This window comes from Diadema setosum, chromosome 17, assembly GCF_964275005.1.
Source record: "Diadema setosum chromosome 17, eeDiaSeto1, whole genome shotgun sequence".
NCBI classification, from domain to species: Eukaryota; Metazoa; Echinodermata; class Echinoidea; order Diadematoida; family Diadematidae; genus Diadema; species Diadema setosum.
In genome coordinates this window covers 20,490,887-20,518,708 of record NC_092701.1, presented here as the reverse complement: position 1 = coordinate 20,518,708, position 27,822 = coordinate 20,490,887, and the positions used below count along the sequence as shown (strand labels likewise).

The 27,822-nt window shown below is 38.4% G+C and overlaps 1 protein-coding gene across 1 annotated transcript; it reads left to right on the top strand.

The window, feature by feature from the left end:
- The first annotated feature begins 911 nt into the window (after positions 1-911).
- On the top strand, positions 912-25,907 carry LOC140240791 (coiled-coil alpha-helical rod protein 1-like). Its single transcript, XM_072320566.1, has 20 exons — positions 912-970; positions 2,969-3,107; positions 4,808-4,841; positions 5,413-5,853; positions 6,884-7,071; positions 7,900-8,035; positions 9,660-9,767; positions 10,474-10,529; positions 12,047-12,134; positions 12,612-12,722; positions 13,667-13,773; positions 14,639-14,751; positions 15,304-15,409; positions 16,252-16,376; positions 16,833-16,903; positions 19,775-19,892; positions 21,257-21,358; positions 22,180-22,331; positions 24,823-25,012; positions 25,698-25,907. The coding sequence occupies exons 1-20, from the start codon at positions 913-915 to the stop codon at positions 25,790-25,792; spliced, it is 2,538 nt and encodes an 845-aa protein (XP_072176667.1). The 5' UTR covers position 912; the 3' UTR covers positions 25,793-25,907.
- The last annotated feature ends 1,915 nt before the right edge of the window (positions 25,908-27,822 follow it).

The window sequence follows — 27,822 nt, the reverse complement described above, 5'->3', positions numbered from 1 at the left end:
GATCTTGTACACAGAAAATGAATTTAAAAAAGGGGAAAAATATGCCATAAAGGTGTAAGATGTTGTGTTATTCCTGGCTGAATGATTTCAAAATAATGATCAGTCATAATAGATCCAATTGGATTCGACAGACTGTAACCTAATCATATTTGAAAAAAAAAAATGACTTGAACATTTCAAGATTTTATGTACAAACAATTAGGCCTATGGCAAGTTGAACGGCGATGACATCACTAAGTCAATATTTGCTTAAATGACATGTTCAAGAACTGTTTTCTTGAGAAAAAAAAAGAACCTGAAACTTCACTATTTAATAATTTTATTCGATTTTGATAGAACAATTTTTCACTATCATGTGCTTGTTAATTTTGCGTTTTCTTTATAAAAATACTTTTGATTGGTTGTCCGGAATTCTTCTTTAAGTAGGTCTACTGAAAAAAAAAAAAAAAAAACAAAAACAAAAACAAAAAAAAAAAAACAAAAAAAAAAAACCCAAAAACAAAAAAACAAAACAAAACAAAACATGGTGTAGAATCGACAATCACAGAAAAACCCCGATAAAGTCAATGGCAACTAATGATGATGACCTGATGACGATCATGATGTTTTTTTTTTTTTTTTTTTTTTTTTTTTTTTTTTTTTAATGATAGACCTATTTAGTGCTTATAAATGATGATAATGTTGAAATAATTATGACACACTGTATTGGTAATAATCACGACAATAGTGATAGCAATGGTTATAATCATGATGATTTTAAGATGACTAATAATTATCATCATTACCACAATACTGATAATAATAAAATAATACAATGAGTGTAAAGAAATAATAATAACAAAGGCATTGATAATAAAATGTTAAAAGAATAAGAAACGGCTGTAATGAGACTAAAAAGATATCAACACGATCATGGCGGCATCCTTGAAAAGTCCGGCGGACTTCATGAAACCTTTGAAGGAGAGAAATGGTAAGTTAACTGCGGATTGTGATGTAATTGTGTCAATTTTGGAGAAATGCTACTGCCGCTGTCTTAATTGATACCAGAATGACCAACACTGCTCGCGAGGAGTCGGACATTCCTTCAACAATAATATTGGTGGAAGTGACAATGACCGCGCGAGTACATTAAGATTAGCCTAGTCCCACACGTGTCAATACCCGTTTGGCAAGTTAACGTATTTAGGCCTACCTGTTTACTGTAATGCTAATGTTCAATATGCATTCATCTGTTCGTAGGGCAGGCTCCTGTACACAGTTAATTTGTACTGGGAGCGGCTGGTCGCAGTTAAGGGCAGGCCTGTATTATTATTCAGAAGTCGCCCTTTTTAACTGTACACATGCATATGTACTTCACACACGTATATTCTCAATATTCATAATCGTACACTGAGTCGGACGGTCACTGTATCAAACTAAACCTGCACAGACCATGCAGACAGAGTCATTTATTCGTGCACTAGCTAAATTTACATAGTCTAGATCTACATCTGCACTGACGTAGTCCACAGCATGTACTAGTACTACTAGCTACGTGTGGGCTTACGACCATGTAGGGTAGCCTGACCAGACCAGAGCAGAGCAAAGACTAACGTTAGACGGAAAGATCCGTCTGTCCGGTGGAGTCTTTTATTTTTTTGACGTTATCACTCTCCTCCGGAGACACTGAGGGGATCCGTGAAGCCAGACGCAGTCTCCGTGGAACATATTCCCAAGGACCCGAGATACAGACCGATCTTTCTGTCAAAGACATTTAAAGCGGAGACACCATGCAAACTTGCAAGTTGCAACAAAAAACATGCTGTAAAATTTAAGTAGCGTCTAAGTGCAACGTTTAGAACTAGAAATTAGATCTACGATAGACCTTCCCTAACCTAGTTTACATGTAAGTGAATCCAGTTAGTTGAAAATTCATTACCAATTTGTACTGTGTGTGTGTGTGTGTGTGTGTGTGTGTGTGTGTGTGTGTGTGATAGAACGGTCTATTGTTCATGTGAGAAGGTGCAACGTTAACTGGGACTTGGATGTATGGAGGGTTTTGTAAAGCATGACCAGGTGACCTCATACAGGTCACTTTTTCAGACCCGCTACCGCAATAGGATCCGAAAGTTGGGGGAGGTCGATTTTCTGAAAAAGACATGACATTACTGCCTTACTCTTTCACTTTAACTTCGTGTAGCTATAGCACGACTCATAAAGTACTCGGTTGCAGGGATATCAATGATTTTATTAGAGCATGGCGAGTGGTTTAGGAAATCAGCGTTTCGAGAGAACCGCCTTCAAAGTTTTCGTTCTGATGCAATCGTGATCAAGGGGAGGCAAGACAGTTTTCACCTGTTGACAACAGAACTGGAAGGTATGCTCCCAGCAACCTCCCCGATATTCATTCAAGCTTAGTGCTGGCGGTCTATGCACAAACAATCAATAACCACAATGCCTAGCACTGACCAATAAGGTCACTCCCTCGTTGCTAGGGGCAGAGTCTATCTGTGGCTCTAAATCCAAATCTTCGGACATGTTTCTGTTCTGTTGAAAGTCAGAAAATTATTGCTCAGAAAAACACAAATTTTTCGCCTTTTCTTTGATCATTTGCTGTATCTTCAAAATTTCGGAAGATGATAGACGATACATTACATTACATAATTATGCTAAAAACTGAAATCCAATTGTTTTGACTGATTTTGATGATCTGACTTCAAACTCATTTTTTTTTTTCGGCTCAGCCATCAGCGACTTTCAGATCCTTTTGTTGTGGCGGATCACCTGTATAATTGTCGCGTTGTCTATGTAAAGTTTAACTAGTGTTACTAGTGTTAGGTGATCACGACACACAAGGCCATTGCTAATATTGTAAAGGTTTATACGTAACTAGCAATACTTCTCTCGGCATCTGGTTGGGATATGTATTCTACCACCAACTGTATTTATTGTAATTTCTATCAGTTTTTACCCCCTTATCGGCCCGCAGGCAAACCATACAGATTGCTGAAACCATCCACCCTGACTGTGTCTGCAAAACCAGGGTTTACTGTTCCAGATGCCTCCTCAGAACTGGCGACAGCAAAAGAGAAGATCGAGCAGCTAACCAAAGAAAATGAATCCTTAAAGTTAGTGTTCTTCTACTCATCTGATTTTCTCTTTCCCTTTGCCATACTCCCTTAGTCCCAGTGTTCATGACCATTTTTGCCCTTTCAGCTTTAACTGTTATGCATGGTTTCTTCCTCATTGTTTTTCGTTCTGTTTTATTCAAAGGCAATTGGTTACTTTCTAAATGTGTACACAACAATTGCACTTGGTGTCAGCCATCAAATTCTGTCAAATTTCTAACATTTTTGGGAAGATAATTGAACCACTTTATGTTGACTGTAGTTGACTATGGAAAGGGATACATCCTTACATACATACATGCTTCCACACAGATGGATTACCAACCCATCTGTTCTCTGTTGACCTGCAAGAAGAATCTTGTTTGTAGGCATAGAAGGCTGTCAGAGAATTGCGGGAGAAACGGGTGAATAGAGGTGCATGCTCACAATTGTTACATACAATGTCGTAGGGATGTTCATTATCATTATCATTATTAAACATTATCATTACAATTCAGTGTACACGCAGAACCAAAGGCAATCTACATGTAAGTCTTTCAATTATCAACACACATGTGATTACCTTTTTTTGTAAATTTCAATATTGTGTGTCTGTTTTGCATTAACTCAGCATTGGTCGTGGAAATTGAAGATCTGAATATAAGAACAACCCAAGTCCAATTTTTGGCCAAATATAGTTTGACATGGGAAATTGTAGCTTATGCATGGACTCATCTTGTGTATAAATGATAAATCCTAATTACCCCCGGAAGTGCCTGAAATGAATGAGTTAAATCTTATATGAATGTAAGAATGAAGGACGTGGGTCATTCTTACATTCATATTATAGCGCCCTCTCTCGTCCTTCTCTCATCTCTATAGCAGAATATCATGTACATGATTCAAAGAACGACCCAAGTCCATATAATTCAAAGAACGACCCAAGTCCATCACACAAAATGGACTCTCCGCAATTAATGTAAATGTTAATTGTCATAATAATATATGTTCTAATTTGTATACAATGTTGCCTTCCCATCAGAATATTATTGGACAAATAAAAAAGATATGAAGTTTTTTTAAGTTTACTCGAAATGGTCTTCCGTGGACTTGGGTCGTTCCTATATTCAGATACTCAATTGTTTATCAGGCACTTAAGGATTCAGATTTGTTATGTTAATTTTAGTCAATCCCTGTGTGCGATATTCATTAAAGGGTGTGTACAGTTCTGGTCGAGGTGAGGATTTAGCTTTTAATGTTTTGCGAGATATTCAGAAACCACTCTATGAGATGTCAAACAGCATGCAGTTCTAAGGGGTATCAAAAGTTTATTTGGTGAAAATCGGTTTTGAAATGGCTGAGATATCCAAAAACAAGGTGAAACCAAGAGATCCTAATAAAGTTGTGGCATGTTGTCTTTTATTATTAGCACTTTTTTGGATATCTCAGCCATTTGAAAACCAATTTTCATCAAATAAACGTTGAATCCTTCTTAAAATTACATGCTCTTTCATATTTCATTGAGGCTTTTCATTATCTCACTTAGGAATGTTCAAAACATGAATCCTCACCTCAACCAGTACTGTACAGTCCCTTTAATCTTAGTGAGTGAAATGTGGTTTGCATCAGGTGTGTAGGAGTAATCAGTTTTGATATGATAGAGAATCAACTTAATCACACAATTCTTTTATTGCATGTGTGCACATTTTTTTTTCTCCCAGAACACAAGCACGTTCTCCACCGTCAAAGCAGCATGTGAGTAACATTTGCCAGCAAAATGCAGACAGTCATATAAATTTGCAATTTGTAATGTAAAAATTTTTGGTTCAGCATTTTATGGAAGTCCCTGTTGAAATATAAATGGGATGTATACAATATAATGAAATTAGAGTGTAGCAAGAAACTTGTTGAAACAAGGCAATGTGTCCTACTTGAGATTTCTGTGGAATGTGTCATGTGATATTCATATATCAACAAATTGATTTGACCAGGAACATGATTCATTAAAAACATAGAAAGATAATAAAGACACATTTGTTTAAAGTGTAAGTTCCACACAATTCAAAGTGTGCTTCATAGCAGTTGAAAGATCACTATAGGCCTAATTATTAGGCTCTACAATGTACGTTTTGATTATTATTGTGCTTAATAAGACTATAGTGCAAAATATGGAAAAAGACCACTGGGATTCTTCACTCAGACTTTGGAACTAAATTCTTCATACTTTCATACTTTCATTCTCCCTGTGACGCAAGTTTAATGTGTGTATAGTGTTCACTCTTAATTTCTAAATCTGTAGCTTCTGTCCATTGTGTTCATTTCATAGGCACAAGAAAGAGAAGTCCAAAGCGAAGACCAGGCTCCTGTCACTGTTCGTTTGGTACCATCACAGGGCAGCCAAACACACCCAGCCTACGACCAGCCCACTCAGCCTCACTCTGCGGTCCAAGCTCCAATACCTTGCCATCATGGCACTCCACACCCCCAGCCCCACCCCCTGTCACACCCCCACCCACACCCACAACCCCTCCCTGGCCCCGACCCCATCCACCTCTTGGAGCTCCAGAGGCAGACGGAGGCGGTGGTCAGTCGCCAGGCGGCAGATCTGGCCCGCCTCAAGACGGAATTGAGAACCCAGGAGGCCCACCACGCAGCTGAGCTGGCCAGGACCAGGGGGCGGAGCAGCGAGGTCAGGGCAGAGCTAGAGCAAGATGTTCTCCATCTGAAGAAGGCACTGAAGAAGGCTGAAGATGAATACAATAGGAAGGTCTGTGACTTTGCGCTGTGGGATTATAATGTAGCAGAACATGTCCTTCTCACTCTCACTGTAATGCTGACATAGATTAAATCAATTCAAATAAAAGATTAACCCAACGAGTCCCGAGTATACCCGGGCAAGTGTCTACAGGAAATATGTGTTGTAGCAAAATCAGGCCGTCCTCAACAGGTTAAAACAGATGAAAGATTAAGTCAAGAATTCATGAAATAGAACCAATGCAGAGGTATTTACACTGTACAATGTATTCCAAAATGACCTATTATGAAAGAGATTCAAGATTGTAAATGTGAAAACTTAAAGGGGAATTTACCCCAAAGATGATCAAGTGGAATCATGGCATGTAGAAACAGTAGAAGAAAAGAATTGATTGACTGATTTTCCTCAACCTTCTCTGATGTGTTCTACTAATATTGTTGCATTCACTGAATCACATAGTAATATGTAAAAGTACTGCTTGAAAATTCTTGATAATCCAGTTTTTGATAAGACATCTGAACTTGTTGAGGACGGACTGATTTTTGCTACAACACGCATTTCCCATAGACCCTTGTCCGAGTACTGTAAAACTAGGAATGTTCGCGTCCTTTATAATTTCATGACTTTTGCAAGAGCCAAGATTCGCGAGATTAAAATGCATGCAAATGTTCTTGTCTACACAATATGCATTGAATGTTAGAGGCAATTCGGGAAAATGTAATGCCGCCAAAAAGGCTGTCGCCTCCAATTGGAGAAAATTCCATGCCACGAAAATATCGTGTTTTAACAGTACACTCGGGACTTGCCCTCGATGGGTTAATTGTTGCAGTAAATCTTAGGGTAGTGAGTAAGTACAGAGATGCCAAATGTTACTTTTTTGCATTTTTTTGGCCAAAAATACTTCAGGTTTCATGAAAAATATTGTTTTTTAACCCAAAATACACCTTTTCAGCCTGCACATTAGTCACAGTAATGCTGTTTGCAATGTTGTCATCCCTATAAGTAGGATATAACCATTTTTGTTTTGTTTTGTTTTTTCAAGAGCAAAGATATGATGGAATCTCACCGAGGAGATATTGCCAGGCTGTCTGAGGATGCACTGAGATCAGCAGGTGATTTTCAGCGCATTAGAGAAGAGTCTGACAGAAGAATAGCAGAATTATCAGGCCAGCTCTCAAGGGAGAAACAGTCCAATGAAGAAAAAACACAGCAACTGGAAACCAATCTCAGGTAAAAAAAAAATAAATAAATAAATAAAAAATAAATAAATAAAGATAAATAAATGAAGTAATAAAAATAGATGAAAAAGAAGAGAAACCTTTTAAAATCATGATGCAAAAATTAACCCGTTGAGGACGGACTGAATTTGCTACAACACGCATTTCCCAGAGACACTGGCCCGAGTATACTCGGGACTCGTCCTCAACGGGTTAAACTTCAGAACTCTATGACTTCTGTGATAAGTCTGCCAGTATGTGTTCTTATCGTATGTTTTATCTTTGATTGCATAGCTGAAATGCTTTCACAGGAATTTTGCAATGCTTTAGAGATCAAAAATGCTTAGCAAAATTTGGGGTAGTATTGATTGTTCTTACTTGTGTCATTGTTGCATAGGGATTATGTTTTTTGTTTTCTTTTTCCATAGTTTGTTTTCTGCATATACATTGTATATGAATTCTGAGATTGAAATCACATTTGTGAAAATAGCAATTATTGAAGAGCTGCAATGGTCTTTTTTTTTAAACCAAGAATCAGGAGGGAGCATATGCTAAACAGAAAACAGCATTACAGTTCATTTGCTGCTCTGCTGATGGCAGTGTGAGAAATTTGTTTCACACATGCAAGGACATCTTTAACCTGTTGAGGACAAGTCCTGAGTATACTCGGGCAGGGGTCTATGGGAAATGCGTGCTATAGCAAAGTCAGCCCGTCCTCAACGGGTTGACAGTTTTTTTTTGTGATATGACAGCATATATTAAGTATAGGTTAGCAAGTGAAAAGTTTGTGATTTCTTATAAAAAAAGGCTGTTGGTTTCTCTTCTCCTTTTCTCTGGCTAGGGAGAAGGAGAAAGCTGTTGTGAGCTTGACTGGGCAAGTGGCACAGCTGAAAGCCTACATAGGAGATGCACTGCCGAGCAGCAAGACAGCAGCCCAGTGGGAGGTTGAGAAGAAGGCCTATGACAGGAAGCTACAGGTGATAGTGTAGCAGTGGCGGATCCAGGGGGGAGTGCACCGGGTGTGCCCCCTTTGTATTTTGTTAAAACAAAACCAAACAAAACAAAAATGCAAAGGAAAAATGGGGGGGGGGGGGGAGCATGCACCCCCCTTTAATTTTGCAGAGGCGCCCCCTCTTTATGGAATTCCTGGATCTGCCCCTGTGTAGTGACAGGTCGGAATCTTCAGAGATGGCTGTAATGATGCCTTTTATGATGTGCATTGCATGTGTACTTATTACCTAATTCAACATTTAAGAATAATTATGGAGCCACTCTGGTATACTGTAAAACCAGAAATATTCGCGGAATGAAATTTTCGCGACTTGCCACAGGCATTCAATGCATGTAGTGTAGGTAAGAACTTTGACGTGCATTTTAATTTCGTGAATCTGGGCTCCTCGCAAAATCATCAACTACTGGAAAGACAACAGTGCATCTGACTTTGATGGTAATGTGTGTACCATGAAGTGTCAAGCAAGCTGCAAGCTCAATACTGTACATGTAAATGAACGCATATGTACTGTACGAACGTCTTACTGCGAGTGGAGCAATACACAGCCCAGTCGCTGTACGTACATAGCGCGGCAGCTGACAGGGCTGTACCAGCGGACCTCCGAACAAGAAGAGAGTTCAACGAGTTCATGCGATCGCTTTGAATTTTGATACTTTAGATCATTTTTTTTTGTCACCTCAAACTCATCTGACAAACAAAATAATAATGAGTAATGAATAATGAATAATGACAGTGATTTATTACACAATAAAATCTTATTCGACTTAGGCACAGTGAATTCAATGGTTTTTCCGTGAAAGCGTTCTTGGAATTTCATCGACATAGGCGAGTATTCGACTTACAAAATTCGACTTGTGAGTGAATTAATACACGTAAGTCAATGGGGAAAAATCGGGACTTTTTAAAATCATCGACTTACGCGATTATTCGACATATGCGATGTCGACTTAGGCGAGTTTAACTGTATGTCATTTTTCTTTTGGAATGGAAATATATTTTTAATATGTTATTACCATTTCATTTGAAATGTGAATTAATGTACATAGCAGTAGATACATTAGCATTACATTTAATCACACATAGAATTGTTGTGAATGTGATGTAGTGAAACGACTTTACATCTAGCCTAAATTCAAGACAACTGTGGCATTATATGAGAATCTGAAATGCTAACACAATTTTAGACAGTGAGTCATAACTCTTTATAAAGATTGTAGGTAGTCTGACAATACTGTAAAAGTGGAGATTTTTGAGCTGTTGAAATTTTCGCGCATTTCGCACAACCCAAAACTTGTGCGAAAATAAAAGCAGCGAATAGTTTTGCTGCCATATAGCCCAGTAGTTGATGTCTGGATTCTGCGGAATTAAAAACACGCGGAACTCTTCTTACCCGGCCCAGCGCGAAAAATTAGTCACACGAAAATATCCACTTTTACAGTATCAAAAAATATGTAGTTGGCAATTGTTTCAAGTAAATCTACAAAGTGCTGTGCTGATGTGATGGCAATGCTATGGTGAGACTTGACTGGACACCTTGTTTTCTCCATTTATCATTAAATTCAAATAATGATCTTTTCTCTGTAATACAGGTGCTGCGGCAAGAGAATGAAAACAGCAAGAAAACAGTTGACATGCTGAATGTGAGACTAGCAGCACTCAATGAGATCCTGTCCATACAGGAGGCTGAAATGAGTAAGGTAAGCTCCCTGCTGAATCATTAGTATCTCAGTTCGTCATCTTTAAATACACATGATCAGCAATCATTTCTAGGAGCAAGATGTTTCACTTGGAGTACAAGAAACAGATCTGTGTTTGAAGTCAGGGATTCCAGTTGTGTAAAATCTTTTGTAATAGATAAAGGTCTGATTTGTTGGGGTTTTTTTATCCCTCTGTGGGGGAAAAATCACTGAAAAGGGTGTGTAGGTGGTGACACAAAATTTGCTCCTGTGGCAATTGCTGTGGTCTTATTTTCTCCAAGGACTTGGGGTTAGGGTTAGGGTTAGGGTTAAGATTGTGATATGTGTTAGGTTAAGTTTGATGTGAAGATTAGGATTAGGGTCTGGGTTAGTGTATTTGTGGGTAGAATTTAAAGATGCATAGACCCGGAGTGGAGATGGGTCTAAGCGTAAGTGCTAAAGAGAAGTCGATAGCATGGATGTCTCTAGGAAACTTGCACCGTCTGCCAGCATACGCATTTGACTAAACCATCAGGTCTATGTGCTTTTAAGTGTGGCATGCTTTATCAATTTGACAGAAAAAAAAAATGAAAAAAAACAATCATCTTTCGATTCTTGATTGGAGCTAAATGGTTAGCTCTGCTAGCAAGTAATGACAGAGTAGGAAATTTGTAATGCTAATAATGGATTGCGATGCTTTCCTCCCCTATGTTTTTGATATCTGCAGTCCAGAGACGTTGATGATGCTCAGAAAGAGAAGCCGGGATCCTTGCTCCTGACAAGGTACTTGTTGAAGAGCATACGTTTTAGATATGTTGCTTCTGCGAGATAAAATGTACCTGCTTTGCACGCTGTACCAAATATCACCCGGTGTCTGGTGCAAAAACATGGCAAGCTGTTGTGATGTTGCACCTGCTTTAGATATATTGATGTGCCAATCACCACTCTTTGCAGGTTTTGTAGTAGCCTGTTCCAAGTATGAAGTGGCAGGTTTTGAGATAGATTGACTTATATTGCAACCTTTGTGTTATGTCTCAATCACAACATTCACATTGTGCATTTTATGAAACATAGCGTCTGTTCCATGTACCAATCCCATGTAATCTTTTTTTTTTAAGATGCTTGTCATGCATCCAGGGTGATGAATCTTGCATGAATAATGATTTCATGTATACATATAACATTCAGATCATGCTTGCAGTCTAAAATTTACTTTAAAAAAGTATATATGTATATATCTATATATCTATATATATATATATATGTGTGTGTGTATATATTGTTTTTTACTGTCATGACAGCTGGAAGAGATAATCAGAATTGTTGAAAAAGGAGGAAAACACCAGAAATTTTCATGTAGTTCAAATTGAATTTTACACATGCTATTTCATTTTATGCGACAGTTAGTAAATAGCATCTTCAGACAAATTATATGTGTTCACTAAGGGTGACTACGTAGATATGATATGCACACATTTTTATGAGGTGATGCTGTTTTTGACAATGTCCCCCCCCCTTTTTTTTGTAATATTAGAGGCAGATATATATACATACATAAAACAAACATCCATGTTGTATCTAAAGCCCTTTCAATAGTATTGTAGACAAAGCTCATTTCTGAAGTAGGTGTGAAAGACCATTTTGTTTTACCTTGCTTCCCACATTTCAGTGCATTAAAGAAAGATTCATTGTTGTCTGTTTAACTCTTTACGTATGTGCCATGGTGTAAACCCCCTCTGTGCCACGTTATTCTGAGACAGCAATGTACTTATGACCTGGGAAAAGATTTGTTGTTTTTTTTCAAATCTATGTAATTTTTTTTTCAGATTTCTGTTACGCTGGACATATGCAATGTACAAAATTGTAGAGAAATTGCCAAGCTTTGCCTTTATGTACATTGTATGGCAAGTCTATGATTATATTTCTTTTTAATGACTAGTAAGCTACATTATTGTAAAGGCATGACCGTTGCACACAAAATAGTAACAAACCATAGAATTTAATCGCAAATCATCCAGTAGGGAATGTCTCTTGATAGTCAATCATCTCATAAAATGCAGCCTACATGGGACAGGAATGGAATTGGGAGAATCGCTTTTACTGTATTGTGTCATTTGGTGATTTATCGATTGGTTTTGGTGGGTTTGTGCGTGTGAGCGGAATATGCGAAGTTGGCACGCTGTGAACTGAGTCAGACATGTGAGCATGGCACATAAAGAGCTAAAGATATAATTTTCACTATCTTTGTTTCCATTTCTGTACACTATCCCGATTGCTAAATGGCATCTGCTGAATTTTAGATGGAGGGAGAAGGTCTTTGCTCTTCTAGTTCAGAGGAAGTCTTTGGAGATTGTCGCACAAAGAGACAAGGTTGCACATCAAGAAAAGGTGAGTGGCACAAACTTGGGAAATTCCACTCCATGTTTAATAACTTTCATGCAGAAAAGAAATGCAAAACATGTATATTGTTATCTCATCCAGTGATGATGGCACTAAAATTTTAAAATATCATAACTTTTGATCAGATTGTCTGATTTTCCTTGGTTCTCTGTTAAATGGCACTTAAAAAATTTGCAGCGCATTCTTAATTGTTGTGTTTTGATTTGAATATAAACTGTAGAGAAGTGATGTTTGTATGTTTCATTGAGATTTTGTTGTTGTTGTTGTACATGTACTTTGATTTAATACTAAGCATATAGGCGAGACTGGAATGGCAACAGAGAAATTCCAGAATATTATTTCAGTACTACAAGGGGTAGTATTTCCACAGTGAGTATAGATTTATCGGTCAGCTCTGCACTGTAGGTGGTCAGAAGGTGATGGTGAAGGAGGACTGAAGATTAATGTTGCATTGTTATATCACAGCTGTCTGCAGTGGAGGGTCAACTGGAGGGGGCGCTAAACAGAGTCCGTCTGCTGGAGCACACACTGTCAGACAAGGAGGCCCAGCTGGAATTAGAAAAGAAGAATGTGAAGGTAAATACCTTTTTTGAGATGTAACATTAAAGGAAACAGAAGCCCAAATACAAATGCAGATTCAGTGAAAGCATCACTATAATAGTAGGTAGAACACATCAGTAAAACAATGAGAAAGATCGAACGCTTGATTCAAAAGTTATGAATTTTTAGAGTTTTGGTGCTGTCATTGCTGGAAAGGAGACTTCTACACCTCATGACATCATTATGGACAACAATTTAAAGAAAATATAAGCAAATTCATCATAATTATATTCATTTTTCTAGCCTAACTAGAGAGCACTTGACTTAAAGGGACCGTACAGTACTGGCTGAGGTAGGAATTCATGTTTTGAACATTCCTAAGTGAGATAATAAAAAGCCTCTTATGAAATATGAAAGAGCATGTAATTTTAAGAAGGATTCAACGTTTATTTGATGAAAATTGGTTTTCAAATGGCTGAGATATCCAAAAAAGTGATAATAATAAAAGGCGACATGCCACAACTTTATTAGGATCTCTTTGTTTCACCTTGTTTTGGGATATCTCAGCCATTTCAAAACCGATTTTCATAGAATAAACTTTTGATACCCATTAGAACTGCATGCTCTTCGACATCTCATAGAGTGGTTTCTGAATATCTCGTAAAATATTAAAAGCTAAATCTACACCTCGACCAGAACTATACACACCCTTTAACTCTTTCAGAAAGCAGGGGGAATAATACTGCCCTTAACACAGGTCAGTAAACAAGTTGATGGAATGTGTCCTTTTTCTGAAGAATTTAAATTGTTTGGACATGTAGAAACACTACGACTTGAAAGTGATAAACGCGTGGATTTTAAATTTGTAGGCTATATTGATTTCCATTCATATTTACAATGGTGATCATAATCATACTATGACGTGTGGTTATTTTGTAGTTTTGTGTTTTTCCTTCTCCATCTGATTTGTGTGCACACAGTGTGTTGAGCAGGAGCTAGTCTCCGTCCAAGAGGTTGCCAGTATGCTGGATAGCAAACTTCAGGAGAGTGAAAGATGTCTGTGCAGGCTCAGGGACTCTACTGCAAGGTTTGTGAAAACAAACAAACAAACAAATAAACAAACAAAAACAGCTGGTTCACATATCTATACCATAGAGGCAGAGTGGGCTGGAAGGAGGCAGTTGTTTTGTCTTGTTTATTTTTTTTTTCCATACATTGGACAGAATTTGATAATGGTGTTGTGCTTGTGGTACCTCAGTCTTGTAGAACCAAATATTTTTTTGCCTTGTTTCCCTCAGCTCCAGTGACAGAAGAGGTTAAAATCACACCATTTCAAAGCTGTCTTGACAGTAGGAATAATTGCATATGCTCTTTTTCTATTGATATATTAGATACAGACAGCTGATGGAATTAATTTTTGAACATTTGAAAAAAAAATAGAAATAACTCTTCATTTTATTTGCACAAACTTGATACTTTTTAAGGTCTAAACAATAAACTTTTATTGTTGAGGACAAGCTGATTCTGCCATAGCATGCATTTCTCATAAAAAACATCTGCCTGAGAGTGTACTCAAGACTAGTCTTCAAAGGTTAATCGTAGTTAACCTTGTTGTAGTATATTTAGGGTTAGATTTGAGGGGAAAGAGCTGTATATTGACTTGACTATCACTTGTGGACAGAATTTGGGGATGTTACCGTAAAACCAGAATCATTAGTGGCATCAGAGTTTGGCAAATTGAAGCCAACATCCTTTTTTCATGGCATGAAACTTTTGCGATTGGCATTCAGTGCATTGAGTAAAAAAACAAACAAACAAACAAACCTTTGTGTACATTTTCCTTTTACGAATCTTGGCTCCGTATGAAATTTGTAAAAGTTCCACGCACACAAAAATTCCTGGTTTTACAGTGATTGTACCAGTAGCAGTCCATTTGAACCTTTTTATTCAAGGTGTCACAAGGTCTCTCGGGGGCTGGAAATACACCAACAGCAGGCAGCTGATAGGATGTCATCGTATGAGCAGCGACTGACATTTGCCACCAGTAGGATGGAGCTTCTCAAAGGTACAAAGAACCATGATTTCAAAATGTTGAAAGATATGTTATAATCAACTGAAATCCATTGTCATAGAGTAGCAAGTTACTGATGTGTCTATGGGCTCAGTACTGTTCACACATTGATGTGATTTCAGAATTCATGGCTCATGTGCTATGCTTTCCAGGAGGTAACATGAGAGACAGCAAGAACCATCGTGTGTTCTCATGATAAAATTTATTTCCCTTATCAAGCAATGCTTCATGTAACTATGTAATTTTGTGGTGATGATAATCTATCTGATGTACAAATACAGAGCATTGGTCTATTACAACAAACTAAAAGCTTCAACCAACCTTTATATTTTGCTTTGTTAATTTTGTTGCGCTGTATATTTTCCCAATCAATGAAACTTTTCAAGTCTGTGTTTAGAACACTGGTTGTCAAGACAGTCCTAAATATGAAGATTACGTCATGTTTGTCCTTCCACTGCCGACATTTCTGCATGAGCGCCTTAAGAATGGGAGGTGAGGGGAGCTCAAGTGAAGTTTAGAATATTTCTACCACTTTCCACCAAACAGACCTCTTGGTCAGGAGAGATGCAATGCTGAGACTTGGGCAGGGCTCCTCCAAGGGAGACGGAAACATGGAGTCATCCACCCAAACAGAAGGGTGTGTGTCAGATAGGTGAGGAATGCATTACTGTAAAACGAGGAATGTTCGCGTGCATTTTAATTTCACGAGAGCCAAGATTCGGGAAATCAAATTGCACGTGAAAGTTCTTGTGAAAATTTCATGCCGCGAAAAAGGCCATCAGCTCCAATACGCGAAAATTTTATGTCACAAAAATATCATATTTTACAGTTTTATAATCAACCATTAGCATCATCGTCAAATACAATGTACCTCGAAATTAAAGTAAAAGTGGATGTTTTCATTTCAGTGTTTTTAAATGTAGTTTGTGATATTGAAGTACATCTAGGGCTTGTGCAGTTGAAAGGTCTATAGTATTATTTATACAGTTCTTGAGCTTCAAAATTTTTTTTTTTTATTGTTGAAATGTTGAGTGATGAAATTGGTTTGATCAAGGGGAAATTTCTTTTTTATTCATTATTAGAGGGGGAAGAACTGTATTTCCTTTTTTGTTTGGTAGGTCGTGTTTAAACTACATTGTACATATATCTCTATGATCATTTCAAGTGTAATGGGATCACTTTTCTGTAGACCAAGATTTCTTGGATATGTATAATCTAGAAGGAGGTACTTCAGGTTTATTCTTTCATTGATTATGTGTCTGTTTGTTTCATAAAACCATTGTTGATACATTTCCTGCATTTCTGAAGGATTTCCTGGAGAAAGCTCACATTCTTAATTTCATAAGCTTTTTAATCCATTATGAAAATCACGTTTAACATTTTCTGCGCACATTTTCCATAACCAGAAAAAATTAGTACTGTAACGACAATCAATTATAGTTTATTTTTACTGCTCTTGTTCAACGTTTCAATGCCATTATGCCTGATACCCAGAGCTGTGCAACCAGAGGTCAGTACAGAAATTCAACGCTTGAAGAGGGAACGGGATAGTCTTGCCTCAAGACTCAAGGAGGATTCAACCCTTGTTGAGCAAAGACTGCATGACCTTAGGCAGGAAAGTAAGTTGACTAAGAATTTAGGTAAAGTGACTAGAAATTCAGCGGATGCAGTTTGTTTATGACTTTTCTTCACTTTTCGTTGAAACAAGTCTAATTTCACCCATTAATTGAAATGTTATCTACCCTCTATGTAAAATGTGATGTTGAATTTAATAATGTCTCCAAGCTGCTATGAATTATGAGTGCAGAGTACATAGTCATAGGTCATAGTGTATTGATCATGAATTGTGAGGGTAGAGTGGGACTTAGAAGAATTTGTTCATCTCCATACGTACAGCTTACTGCAATGTACACCAACTTTCTACTAATTTTTAAAGCAGTGAAATTGTAAAATCATCAGCATGTCGGCAGATAATGATACAGTGTACGGTATTTCATTCCATCCTTTTCAATGTTGGTTCAGTATGGCTGTAGGCTTTGTATACCTTTTGTGTATTTTTGTTTCATTGATCCCAGTGTCACAAGCCATCAGAGAAAGTGAGGAAAAAGTGGGAAAGCTACAACTGGAGCTGGAGAAGAAATCTTCAGTGAGTGCAAATTATTTATCACCCAGGTAGATTAATTGCAAATATTTCCTTTTTGTCAGGCATTGGTCCTACAATGCATGACCAGCTAATCTGTCTTTTTCTGTGCGTGATAACTACAAATACTGTTTTATATTCTCTGTTTGACTTTACGCTCCAGAAACCCTTAAAGTTTGCGTCCGTCTCCAGGAAAAAGAGAGAAGAATTGTAAAGATATCTCAAAAATGAATTGTGATGAAATACCATCAAGCGCAGTCATCATTTTTATAGATTGTCCCAGACTTGCCAGAGCAATGTCACATATATCTTTGTAACTCCAGATTAAGGAATACATACATTGTATGATCCAAAGAATATGATGTTTTGATCACACAATCGGTTTTGCACAATCAGATTTAAACTCCTTTTGACTGTTATTACTTCCCAGTGGTATTCCATTAAGATTTGAAACCATAGAATTATTATACCCCCGCCAAACGAAGTTTGAAGGGGGTATATAGGAATCAGCGGACGGTCGGGCGGTTGGGCGGTTGGGCGGTCGGTCGGGCGGTCGGTCGGGCGGTCGGTCCGTTGCAAATCTTGCGTCGCGAACTACTTCCTCAGTTTTCAACCGATTCCCATAAAACTTGGCACAGATGTGTGCCTTGGGTTGTAGATGTGCAAGACGTATTTTTTGACAGTACCCAAAAGTACGTTGCCATGGTAACGGCATATTATGGGCAAAAATGGGTACAAATCTTGCGCTGCGAACTCCTCCCACAGTTTTTGATCAATTTTTATGAAATTAGGTACAGATGTTCATCTGAATATTTTAATGTGCAAGACACATATTTCCGCAGTGGCAAAAAGTGCGTTGCCATGGTAACGGCATGTTATTGGTAAAATATAGGGCAAAATGCTTCATGGCAAAACTGCTTCATCAGTGTTCTTCCAATTCTCATGGAATTCATATTGAATGTTTGTCTTAGGATATAGGTCAGCATGACACATTTCTTGACAGTGACAAAAAGTATGTTGCCATGGTAACAGCTCACATATTATGAGCCAAAATGATGGAAAATTTTGTGTTGCAAACTACTTCCTCAGTTTTTGCCCAATTTCCATGAAACTTGGCACAGATGTGTGCCTTTGGTTGTAGATGTGCAAGACGCATTTTTCGACAGTACCCGAAAGTACGTTGCCATGGTAACGGCATATTAACCCTATTCTAACTGGGGGGGGGGTCAAATTGACCCCCCCCTCGACGTTTCGCGCCACGATTTTGCAACACGCAAAGCTTTTGCCACGTCGTTTCACGACTTTTTTCATTGAAGTCTCCCGCATATTTTGAGACCAAATTTGCGACGTCCGGGTACACCGTTTTGAAGTTACGTAATGTTTTGCATATGCATGTCAACCAAAAAACAGCTCAAATTCATGATATCGTGTGCAAATCCAATGCAAATTGTGTTTTTTGGTTAAATTGATATAAATTAGATTATTTCAACTTTTAACCATTGAAATTAATCAATTCTAGTGTAGATAAGCCTGAAAAAGTGCCTGCAACAAGTTTTGGCAAAAAAACAATGGAAAACAAAAGGTTGAAAAAACAATAAAATACATAAGAAATTAACAAAACAATAAAAAACAAAAGAAATTAATATCAATTGAGCTATTTTTTTACACAAAAATTGTTTGATGTGTCTTGAGGAATTCTGACACAAAAATTTAGCAATCCTCCAGTCTTTTTAATGGAGTTATAGGTGAAAATATGATTTCATGCACAAATTTGCATAATTAATTTATTAAAAATAGAAAGGCAATATTTTTCTATTGTATGACGATGTAATCTTGTAGTTGACATCCAGCTCTATCTTCAGGCAAAGTTTTGCGGCGATCGCGCGATCGACGGCCGAGATCTGAAGGGGGGGTCAAATTGACCCCCCCTCAGTAAAAACTTGGTCTCAAATAGCCCAGTTAGAATAGGGTTAATGGCAGAAGATCAAGGAAAGATCTTGCGGATTTAACTACTTCCTCAGTTTTTTGACCAAAGCTTATGAAATGTTGTTTTGACCAAAGCTTATGAAATGTTGTTTGGCGGGGGTATAACCAGTCGCTGTAGCGACATTTCTAGTTTCCCCCGCATCTTTCTCTTTCCCAGTGTTCAAAAAGAAGTGTAAATCAAAATCATAAAACATCAAGACATGATGCTGCAGCAGTAGGAGGCCTATGCATGTTAACACTTCACACTGAATTGATGTGAAAATGTGAATGTACATAGTAAGAATCATATACATGGTACCAACATGTCAGATTCATACACACACACACACACACACACTGGTGTCAAAATAATGTGTTCAAGACAGCATACTCCTGTAGCTATTAAAGCCTTCCATGCACTGCAAATACAAATGTGACCCGCCATGTCAAAAGGGTCTGAAAGTCATGAGCCGAGAAAACCGAGTTTGAAGTTAGGTCATCAAAATCGATCAAAATCATTAACTTTCTATTTTTGATGTAATTTTGTGGTGTAATGTTTCGTCTATCATCTGCCAAAATTTAGGTAAATGATCAAAGGAAATGGAAGAAATTAGTATTTTTCTGGACCACGATTTCCAAAGTTTAAACAGAGCAGAACCATGTCCTAAGATTTTGATTTAGCACTTCAGATAGACTCAGAGTACTTTTATGAGTTGTGTTACGTATGCAATTAAAGCAGAAGAGTAAGGGAATAATGTCATGTCATTTTCAGAAAATTGACCTCCCCAACTTTCAGATCCTTTAGTTGTAGCGGGTCACAAATGTAAGCAAACATGTCAGTAGTAATAGCGCTACTGTGGACAGTGTCATGCTGCCTTTGATGTAACTTTTCGTGTTCTTTCATCTGTGCAGAGTGTAGAGACCCTTGAAGAAGAGCTTCAGGCAAAGAGTCAAAGTCTCACAGAGGCTAGGGAGGAGCTTGTCACTGTTAGGACAGATCTGGCCAGAACACAGCTTGTGGCAGAAGGTGGTAAGTCACATACTTTCAGTAGGTCTTGAATTGATGATTTAGTCTTTACTTTTCTGTACGTGATGCTCATATTAATGTTCTGGCTGTCATCTGTAACATGAAATATCTGTTTTAGTACAGTTCGACCTTGATTATCCGTCGTCCTTTCATCCGGAAATCTCTATTATCTGAACATATTCACGCAGTGAAGGACTTTTTTTTTTCATCCGAAAATTCAGAAAAAACAGTGACTTTAACATCTTTTCATGGATCTATTTCACTAATTTCATAAGATGTGCATGGTAAGTTTCTCAATATCTAATGAGGTAAAACATGTATGATTTTCACATAAAGATATACTTTATTTTTGTGAAGAAGGGACTACAATTTTGCGCAGGCTAGCATAGATTACACCACTGTTAGTGGGGTACTCTACCTACCTAGCTGCCAGTGCACTTGGACGGCAGCCTGGACGGCAGCTATATACATTAACATTGTGTCTCCCATATCCAGCCAATTAGCTTATCTGGCTGAGTGCCGATCTCGACGTGGCCGGATAATCAAGGTCGAACTGTATGTATGTAATATGCTTGCTTGTTGTAAAAAATCTGTTGATGTTCAGATTATCTTAAATGTTGTGTCAATCATAAGGATGTTATTTTTTAAGTGTTTAGGTGATACAGATATACATGAAACATAGCAAACACAATTGAATACATGCCTTGAAACATCACACTCATGCATCTCTGTTCTTATTATTGGTATTAAATGGTTAAATAGGAAGCAGGAAATATTGACATACCTTTTGTACAATGACTTCAGTGAATGCAAACTTTAAGCAGTTCATTGTTTGCATCAACCAATAATAGTAAGTTTTAATACAGTATGTGCAGGAGAGACCCACACTAGACAGATGCACAAATGATTCACTCCATAGGCCTACCTGTTATGATCTCATTTTTATGATGCCAGATATTTGTCCAAAGAATTCTCCCGTGGTATTTTTCTGATTAGATGATGACAGTGCAGGCAATACTTAAGTTTGTGTATGCATGTTTTGGGGTTGTTGTTGTTGTTTTTGCATACCTTTTTCATCAGCAAACAGCTGATTATCAACACTTGAGGATGAGATGCTTGTATGATGATAAGATGGTGATACATCGTACAAGTAGGTCAAAAAATACATGTACCACCTTCTTAACCGTTGAGGACGAGTCCCGAGTATACTCGGGCAGGTGTCTATGGGAAATGCGTGTTAATTGTAACAAAATCAAACCGTCCTCAACGGGTTAAGGTTTTGCCTTCCAATGTGGGACTTTTAAAGAAACAGGTACCACGATATAGTGTTTTGATAGAGCTGTTTCCTTTTACAAACCTACACGTAGCTGCAGATGAAAAGTGCAAGATCCTTGAGAATCAACACACCGAGAGGTTGGCTGAGATGGAACAGAGGCTCAATGATGCTAGGAGAGAACATGCCAAAGCAGGTTAGTACAGCTGGTCATGCTGTGAAACTTTTGAGGTATTGAATCTATCAGTGTAATGATATACCACTTGTTTCCATGTATGTGGGACTGTGAGCAATCTTTAACCATGATAAAATGCAAAATTATAAAGCACAATAGGAAGAAGATTTCTTGGTCGTACATGACCAAGTACTTTGGGCAGATGTGTACATTTTGAATGAGTTGAGTAGCAGTTGGATACAGAGACTCTACACTGAAGCATCTCTGCAAGTGGAGATTCCCACCTAGACCCCTAGAAAAATGGGAGATTTTGATGGTGTGAATGTGGCCACAATGTTATTTGCACTTAACACATATCATGAGCCCAAAGCTTGACTGTCCTGTGCGGCCACATCTAGGGCCAGAGAGTTTGAGTCTCTGCAGATATGAAGATGGGAGATTGGCAAAGAAACTCTTACAGTAATGTAGGTCAGATGAAATCACTGATTGACCAGACATCTTACAGAGAAAAGGGTCAAAGATTTGTCTACCTTATTCATTTATGAAGGTTAGATGCAACAGTCTGGCATATAGATATTGGAAATGTTCCTTCGCAAGTTAAGGTAGAGGCACAGCGTACATCAAGATCGTTTACTGACTTTGAAGTGTTTTGTAGCATGACATATTTGTTAGTGGGATCTTGAGTTGTTGCTCAAGACATCAGGAGTATTTGCAGTTATTCTCATCTTTTATGATTCATTGGCATCTGCCTCAAAGATATGGAACCATGATTATTTTGACAGCCGATTTGTACCTTGCCCCCCCCCCCCCCCCCCCCCCCCCCCCCCCGCTCTCTGTGGTAGTTGTGTCACTACGGCAACTGGAAAGACAGTCAGCTCGGGAGAGGGAACGCTCCAAGGAGGCCCTTGCCTCGCAGGAGGAGTATCTAACCCGAGAGACTTTAAAACTGCAAACCAACCTGAGTGAGGTTGAGGCAGACAGGAACCTTTTGATGGTAAGTACAGTGCACTCCCGTTATAACAAACACGATTATAACGAAATTCCGGTTATAACAAAGTAAATATTTGGGCTGCAATGTCATCCACTCTATGTATTTCCATTGTTTATTCATTCGGTTATAACAAAATTCCGACATAACGAAAGAAAACTGCCGGTCCCGAGGACTTTGTTATAACGGGAGTCCACTGTATCTGTAGTATGGGTACTGTTAGCAGAGTCATTTGATGAACAAATCATGCCTTAATCTTTTGCAATAACTTCTATTGATTACAACAAATGATAGGGTTAATAGTAATCGAGCTACATGATGAAAATTTTTAAAGGGGCAAGGGCAAAAGTTGGTGAATTATGAAGCAAAACATGATGCTTTTATCCAGTTTGTGTATAAGCTTGTAAAAGTTTTGTAAGATGATGACATCACTTCATCTAATTTGCATATTTGACGTTCGGCAAATAATGGCAATGTTTGTCAAAGACTTGTCATATCTTGAATTCATTTGACTCTCATATTCTGTCCACTTTCAATAGAACTATTCCCATTTTGTATTCAAATTCCTCTCTGTCGTAACATCACTTCATGTCACAAGGCACTTTATATTCTGCTTCATATTTTTTGAAAACTCATACTAAGGACTGACTGATGTGGAATTTTCCATAATGTGCAATACTCTGCCATTTATCCTGCAGGTATATGTTGGTAGCAAACCATGGAGAACAGCTCCTGGGGAATGGCATGTCCATATGTGACCCGCGACAACGGTTTCAGGCAAAAGTCGCAAGAGCCAATTTCCTCCTAGGCGGGGTACAAAGAATTTGAGCATTATTTTTGTCGATTTAGGGTTTTTGCAGAAATCGAATCTTTGATATGTTTTCTTCATCTACACTAAATTTCATAGCATAAGACTAAGTTGTTCCTATCGAAAATGGAATTTTAAGCACCCTATGTTGGATCGCACTCGTCAGTTTCGAGCTTCTTTCGAACGCCGCGCCAATATCCCCAGCGTTGCTACGGCGCAGGGTCTCGCATGCGATTGGCTGGTGCGTCGCATACATTTACATAATTCAGCTTTCGGAGACACCAGTTGCAGCGTTTTGTGAATGCTTTGTCCACGCGTGCACGATTACCTGCTCCATTGTTCTTGCTATAGTGGTTTATAATACGCTCGCTCTGTAGTGCGCGCTCTTCGTTTGGCTTTCTATCCACACTATTCTACCGCAATATTCGACAACGGAAGTGAAACAAAAATCACGTAGCATGACATAATCGTGTGAAAAGAAATCTAAATATTCTCAAATTTGTGTACTTGTACAAGTAGTAAAAATTATGACAGCAGACTGACTCAATGGAAGGTAGATGAGAGGAAAGGCGCGGTGACATGTGACCAATTATATTCAAATACTACCCGTCAAAAGATGGCACCAAACTAAACGAGTCGTGTTTGTTTGTTTGTTTTAATTTAATCAGCACCACCGAACAAGCAACATATGCTTGTCTTGTAAAAGTAAAACAAACAGGAAGCGTGACCCTTGCTAGCACTAGCATTATTTTTTTTTTGCCTTCAAAAAGGTCGCAAATGATAAAGACCACAATGAAAACGCGATTTGTAAATGTGTAGATTCGCCACCGCTCCTGTTACATGCACACGGTCATGGCGTGTGGATGCCATTGCGTAATGCGTGCACCATACACAATGTTCATGTACATGTACACCATACGTGCAATTATCGTATTCGCCATCTTGAAAGACTTTGTTTTGAAACGCATTGTTTTTCGGCTCCGTACGCTGAGCTCCGAGGAAGGTGCCCGGGAAATTTGACTCTCTCAGTGAGCCAATCAAAAGGCGATGTGGTTGCTAGAGGCGGAGCTTAACATCGATTGGCACCATCGTACGGATGGGTGATTCTCCCCTCGCATCGCCGCTCGGACATTGCTTGAGAAAGAGGTGAATCTTCAAAGCCTGTTTTCTCGCAATTTTGTCAGGCTAACAACTTAAAAAGTGCATTTTATTTCTCTTTCTATGCCCACTTATGGTGCCGAAGAATACAAGTGTTTTATATCAATGCAAAGCTTAGGAAATGGGCAATGTGATTCAGTGAAAAAATGAATTTTCAAAATTCCCGACTTTTGCCTGAAACCGTTGTCGCCGGTCACATATGAAGGTTTACGATCCCTGCAGTAAAAAAATGGATTGTGATAAAAATGCAGTCATGCTCTTTAACTCTTTGTTTGCCATGGTGGAAACCTCCTGTGTGCCACGTTATTCTGATTAGGTGACTTATCGATCAGTTTAAGCGGATTAGTGCGCTTGAGCGGAATATGCGAAGTTGGCACGCCATCGACTGAGTGGGACGTGCGAACATGGAGTTAAGCCATCTTTGCTTTTATGGCAGTTTTTACTTTCATTTTATCTCTCAAAATTTATATCAACATTGTGCCCCACATTGTATTCATTCATTTGTCTGTTTGTTGTTTATGTTTTCTCCAGGCAACACTCAGACAGGAAGGTTTGCTTGGGAACTACAGGGCAAGGGAGACTGGTAAATCATCACATCTTGGAAATTCAGAGAGTGCTTCTGCCGAGTCTGATAATGCAGAGAACGCAGCTCAACCACGGGAGGCAGCAACAGGTGGCAGAAAGCAATGTCATTTTACATCTACACAGAAAGGAGGAAGGGGTGAGAGATTGATCCAGCAAAAAGCAAAGGGTTACTATGTAGTGTGTGATTGTCTACTCATTTACATGCAAAGCAGCCATAAGGAGAATAAAACAAAAATTTTAAGTATTCACGACACTTCCCATGCCTGGGAAGTGTTTTTTTTTTAAATCTTTTGTATATATGCACATTTATGTTGTTGTTGTTTGCTTTTGTTTTGTTAAACAAATTACATGCAGATACTTCCAGCGAACTTGATTCTCTTCTTGCCCTTATTTATTTGGGATCAAACTCAACTGCGTCTGTGGAACCCTTATGAATCAGGGGACAGTGAATATAAGTTATTTATGTTCTTAGTTCTGATGTGTAGAAATTTTGTAACAGTCATGTAATTGACCATTGCGTCAGTAATTACTTTATCCAATGTTCCTCACAGTGATTCCACATTCCATTTGAGAGGCTTTGTGGGGGCCTTTCCAGAGCTAAATTTCTTGATATGGACATTGCCAACTTGGTTATAAAACCTCTTTTGCCTCCTTCCCAGCATCATTTCACTTGACTGTAACCAAAAGTATCCAAATCTTGCTGAACCTCATCAGATGAACACTCACTTTTGCATGACTGACCAAAGAAAATCCGTAATGTCCAACCACATGTCGGCAGCCAAATAAAAGCATAATTATGTTCCACTTTTCTGTCTCCTCAGAACCTCTTCATGCTGTACTGGAGGACCTCCACAACATCGCTGCTAAAGTGCTGGAGGATGAGGATGAAGATGATGATGAAGATGAGGAAGGATGAAATGCTGTCCACAGCGTGGCAAACTAAATGGCTACTACTTTGTTATCACGTCATGTTTGAAGATGCAAACCTTTCTTAACCCTAACTAGGCCGGGCTATTTAGGTAGATCATAGAGCCGGGGGGGGGGGGGGGGGGGGGGGGGGGGGGGGCCTCCCAGGCCCCCCCTCAAGATCTCGGCCGTCGACCGCGCGATCGCGACGAAAATTTGCACACACATTGCCTATGATGTAATCTAAAGTATTACGAAGTTAGATTTTTGAAAAATTGTCATTTATGCTAAATTATGCTAATTTATACATAATGATGCATGAAATCAGACAATTTGGTATAAATCACTAAATAAAGCCCGAAATGGGTACATTTTTTTGTGTAAATATTCTTTTTAGTGTCCTAAGCAAATATAAGCGAAAAAACTTGAGCCATCCAAAAAAATGTCTTAAGTATTTTATTGTTTTTTGAATTTCTTATGTATTTCCTTGTTTTTTCGACTTTATGTTTTCCATTGTTTTTTCGATGAAACTTGTCCGCGACATTGTTCTGAACGAGAAAATATGTTATTAGTTGATTTTAATCAATAAAACCCCAAAATAATCATGCTTTTATGAAATTTGACTGTAAGCACAGTTTCCATTGAAATTGTACACGAATTCACGTTTTTGAGCAATTTTTGGTCTGACATGCATGTACATATTTATGCGAAACTTCGGAACCGCGCGCCCGGGCATCGCAAATTTGGTGTCAAAAGATGCGGGAGACTCGACAGAAAAAAGTCATGAATCGTCGCGGCGATAGCTTTTCACGTTAGCGATACATCGCGCGGAACGTCGAGGGGGGGGGGGCCTCGGAGGCCCCCCCCCCCCCCCCCCCCGGCCTAGTTAGGGTTAAGTTTAGGAAAATCACCAGAATAATAGCAACAACAAAGTTTCTGGTTTGCTTTTGGTATCCAATCAAAAGGAAGATGATATGAAAAGAGACATTTTAAAATATCTTTAGGGGAAGACAGAAAACTGTGCTAAGACTTATAGTTTAACTATGTATGTGCCACATTTGCACGCCTGACTCAGTCGACGGCGTATGTAGGTCACATATTCTGCTCAAAGGCACAGACCTGCCCGAACCAAATGATAAATCACCAAATGCCACAGTACAATAAAAGTGTTTCTCGGGATTCTATTCCAGTCACATGTAGCGTGCATTTTATGCGGTGGTTAAGCGGTGTTCCCGATTGGATTTGCGAGTAAATTCTATGTGTCTGTCACTGTTATGTGTGCAAAAGTCATGCCTCTACAAATACTCTAGCTACTGGTCATTTGATGTAAAAACAGTAAGAGATTTGTAAGGCAAAGTACATTGTACAATGTACATCAAAGCAAAGCTTGACATTTTTTCTACAACTTTGTTCATTTCATGTCCAGGGTAACAAAAATCTGTAACAGTCGCATAGATTCAAAATATAACTTTGCTGCTGTCTCAGAATACTGTTGCACACAGGGGGTTTTCATTGTGGCACATACAGAGTTAACTATCCTTAGCTGGCACTGATCAAGAGATCGTCACATTTGTAATTGCTAGTTTTTAGGAATTTATGAAGATCTGTAATTGTGTATATGATTTTGGCACACAATGTCAAGTATTAGTTTCATTGAATTTATTTCTCCATAAAAGAGATCGTTGCCAGTCAACTTCAGAGATAATGCAGAACAAGAATTAGACAGCCTCTCCCTGGCTCTGTCTCTTTGCCAAGATTCATTGTTTGTGCTCCAGAGGAAGTGAACACCTTGCAAGCTGTTGATATTTTGAAAGAGTTTTGTTCATTAAGGCAAGCAGCACCTTGATTTTATGAAGATGCAGTCAGACACAACCATGTTATTTCTGCTGAAAGAAAAGGAGATAAGTTATGAAACCATCATAATTGTCATCACATTCTCACTTTTCCTGCTGCAGCTTTGTTTTGTGTTGTTTTCTTGCAAACTGCCATTAACATTCCAAGTATGATTTCTTGGAAATTGAAAATTGAAAGATTTAATGC

What these genes read in the sequence shown, in the direction of transcription:
- LOC140240791 (XM_072320566.1), top strand. Translation starts at nt 913, where the DNA reads ATGGCGGCATCCTTGAAAAGTCCGGCGGACTTCATGAAACCTTTGAAG. An exon ending in AGGAGGCTGAAATGAGTAAG is followed by an intron (nt 9,768 to 10,473) that starts GTAAGCTCCCTG and finishes TGATATCTGCAG; the next exon opens with TCCAGAGACGTTGATGATGC. An exon ending in GAGAGAACATGCCAAAGCAG is followed by an intron (nt 21,359 to 22,179) that starts GTTAGTACAGCT and finishes TCTCTGTGGTAG; the next exon opens with TTGTGTCACTACGGCAACTG.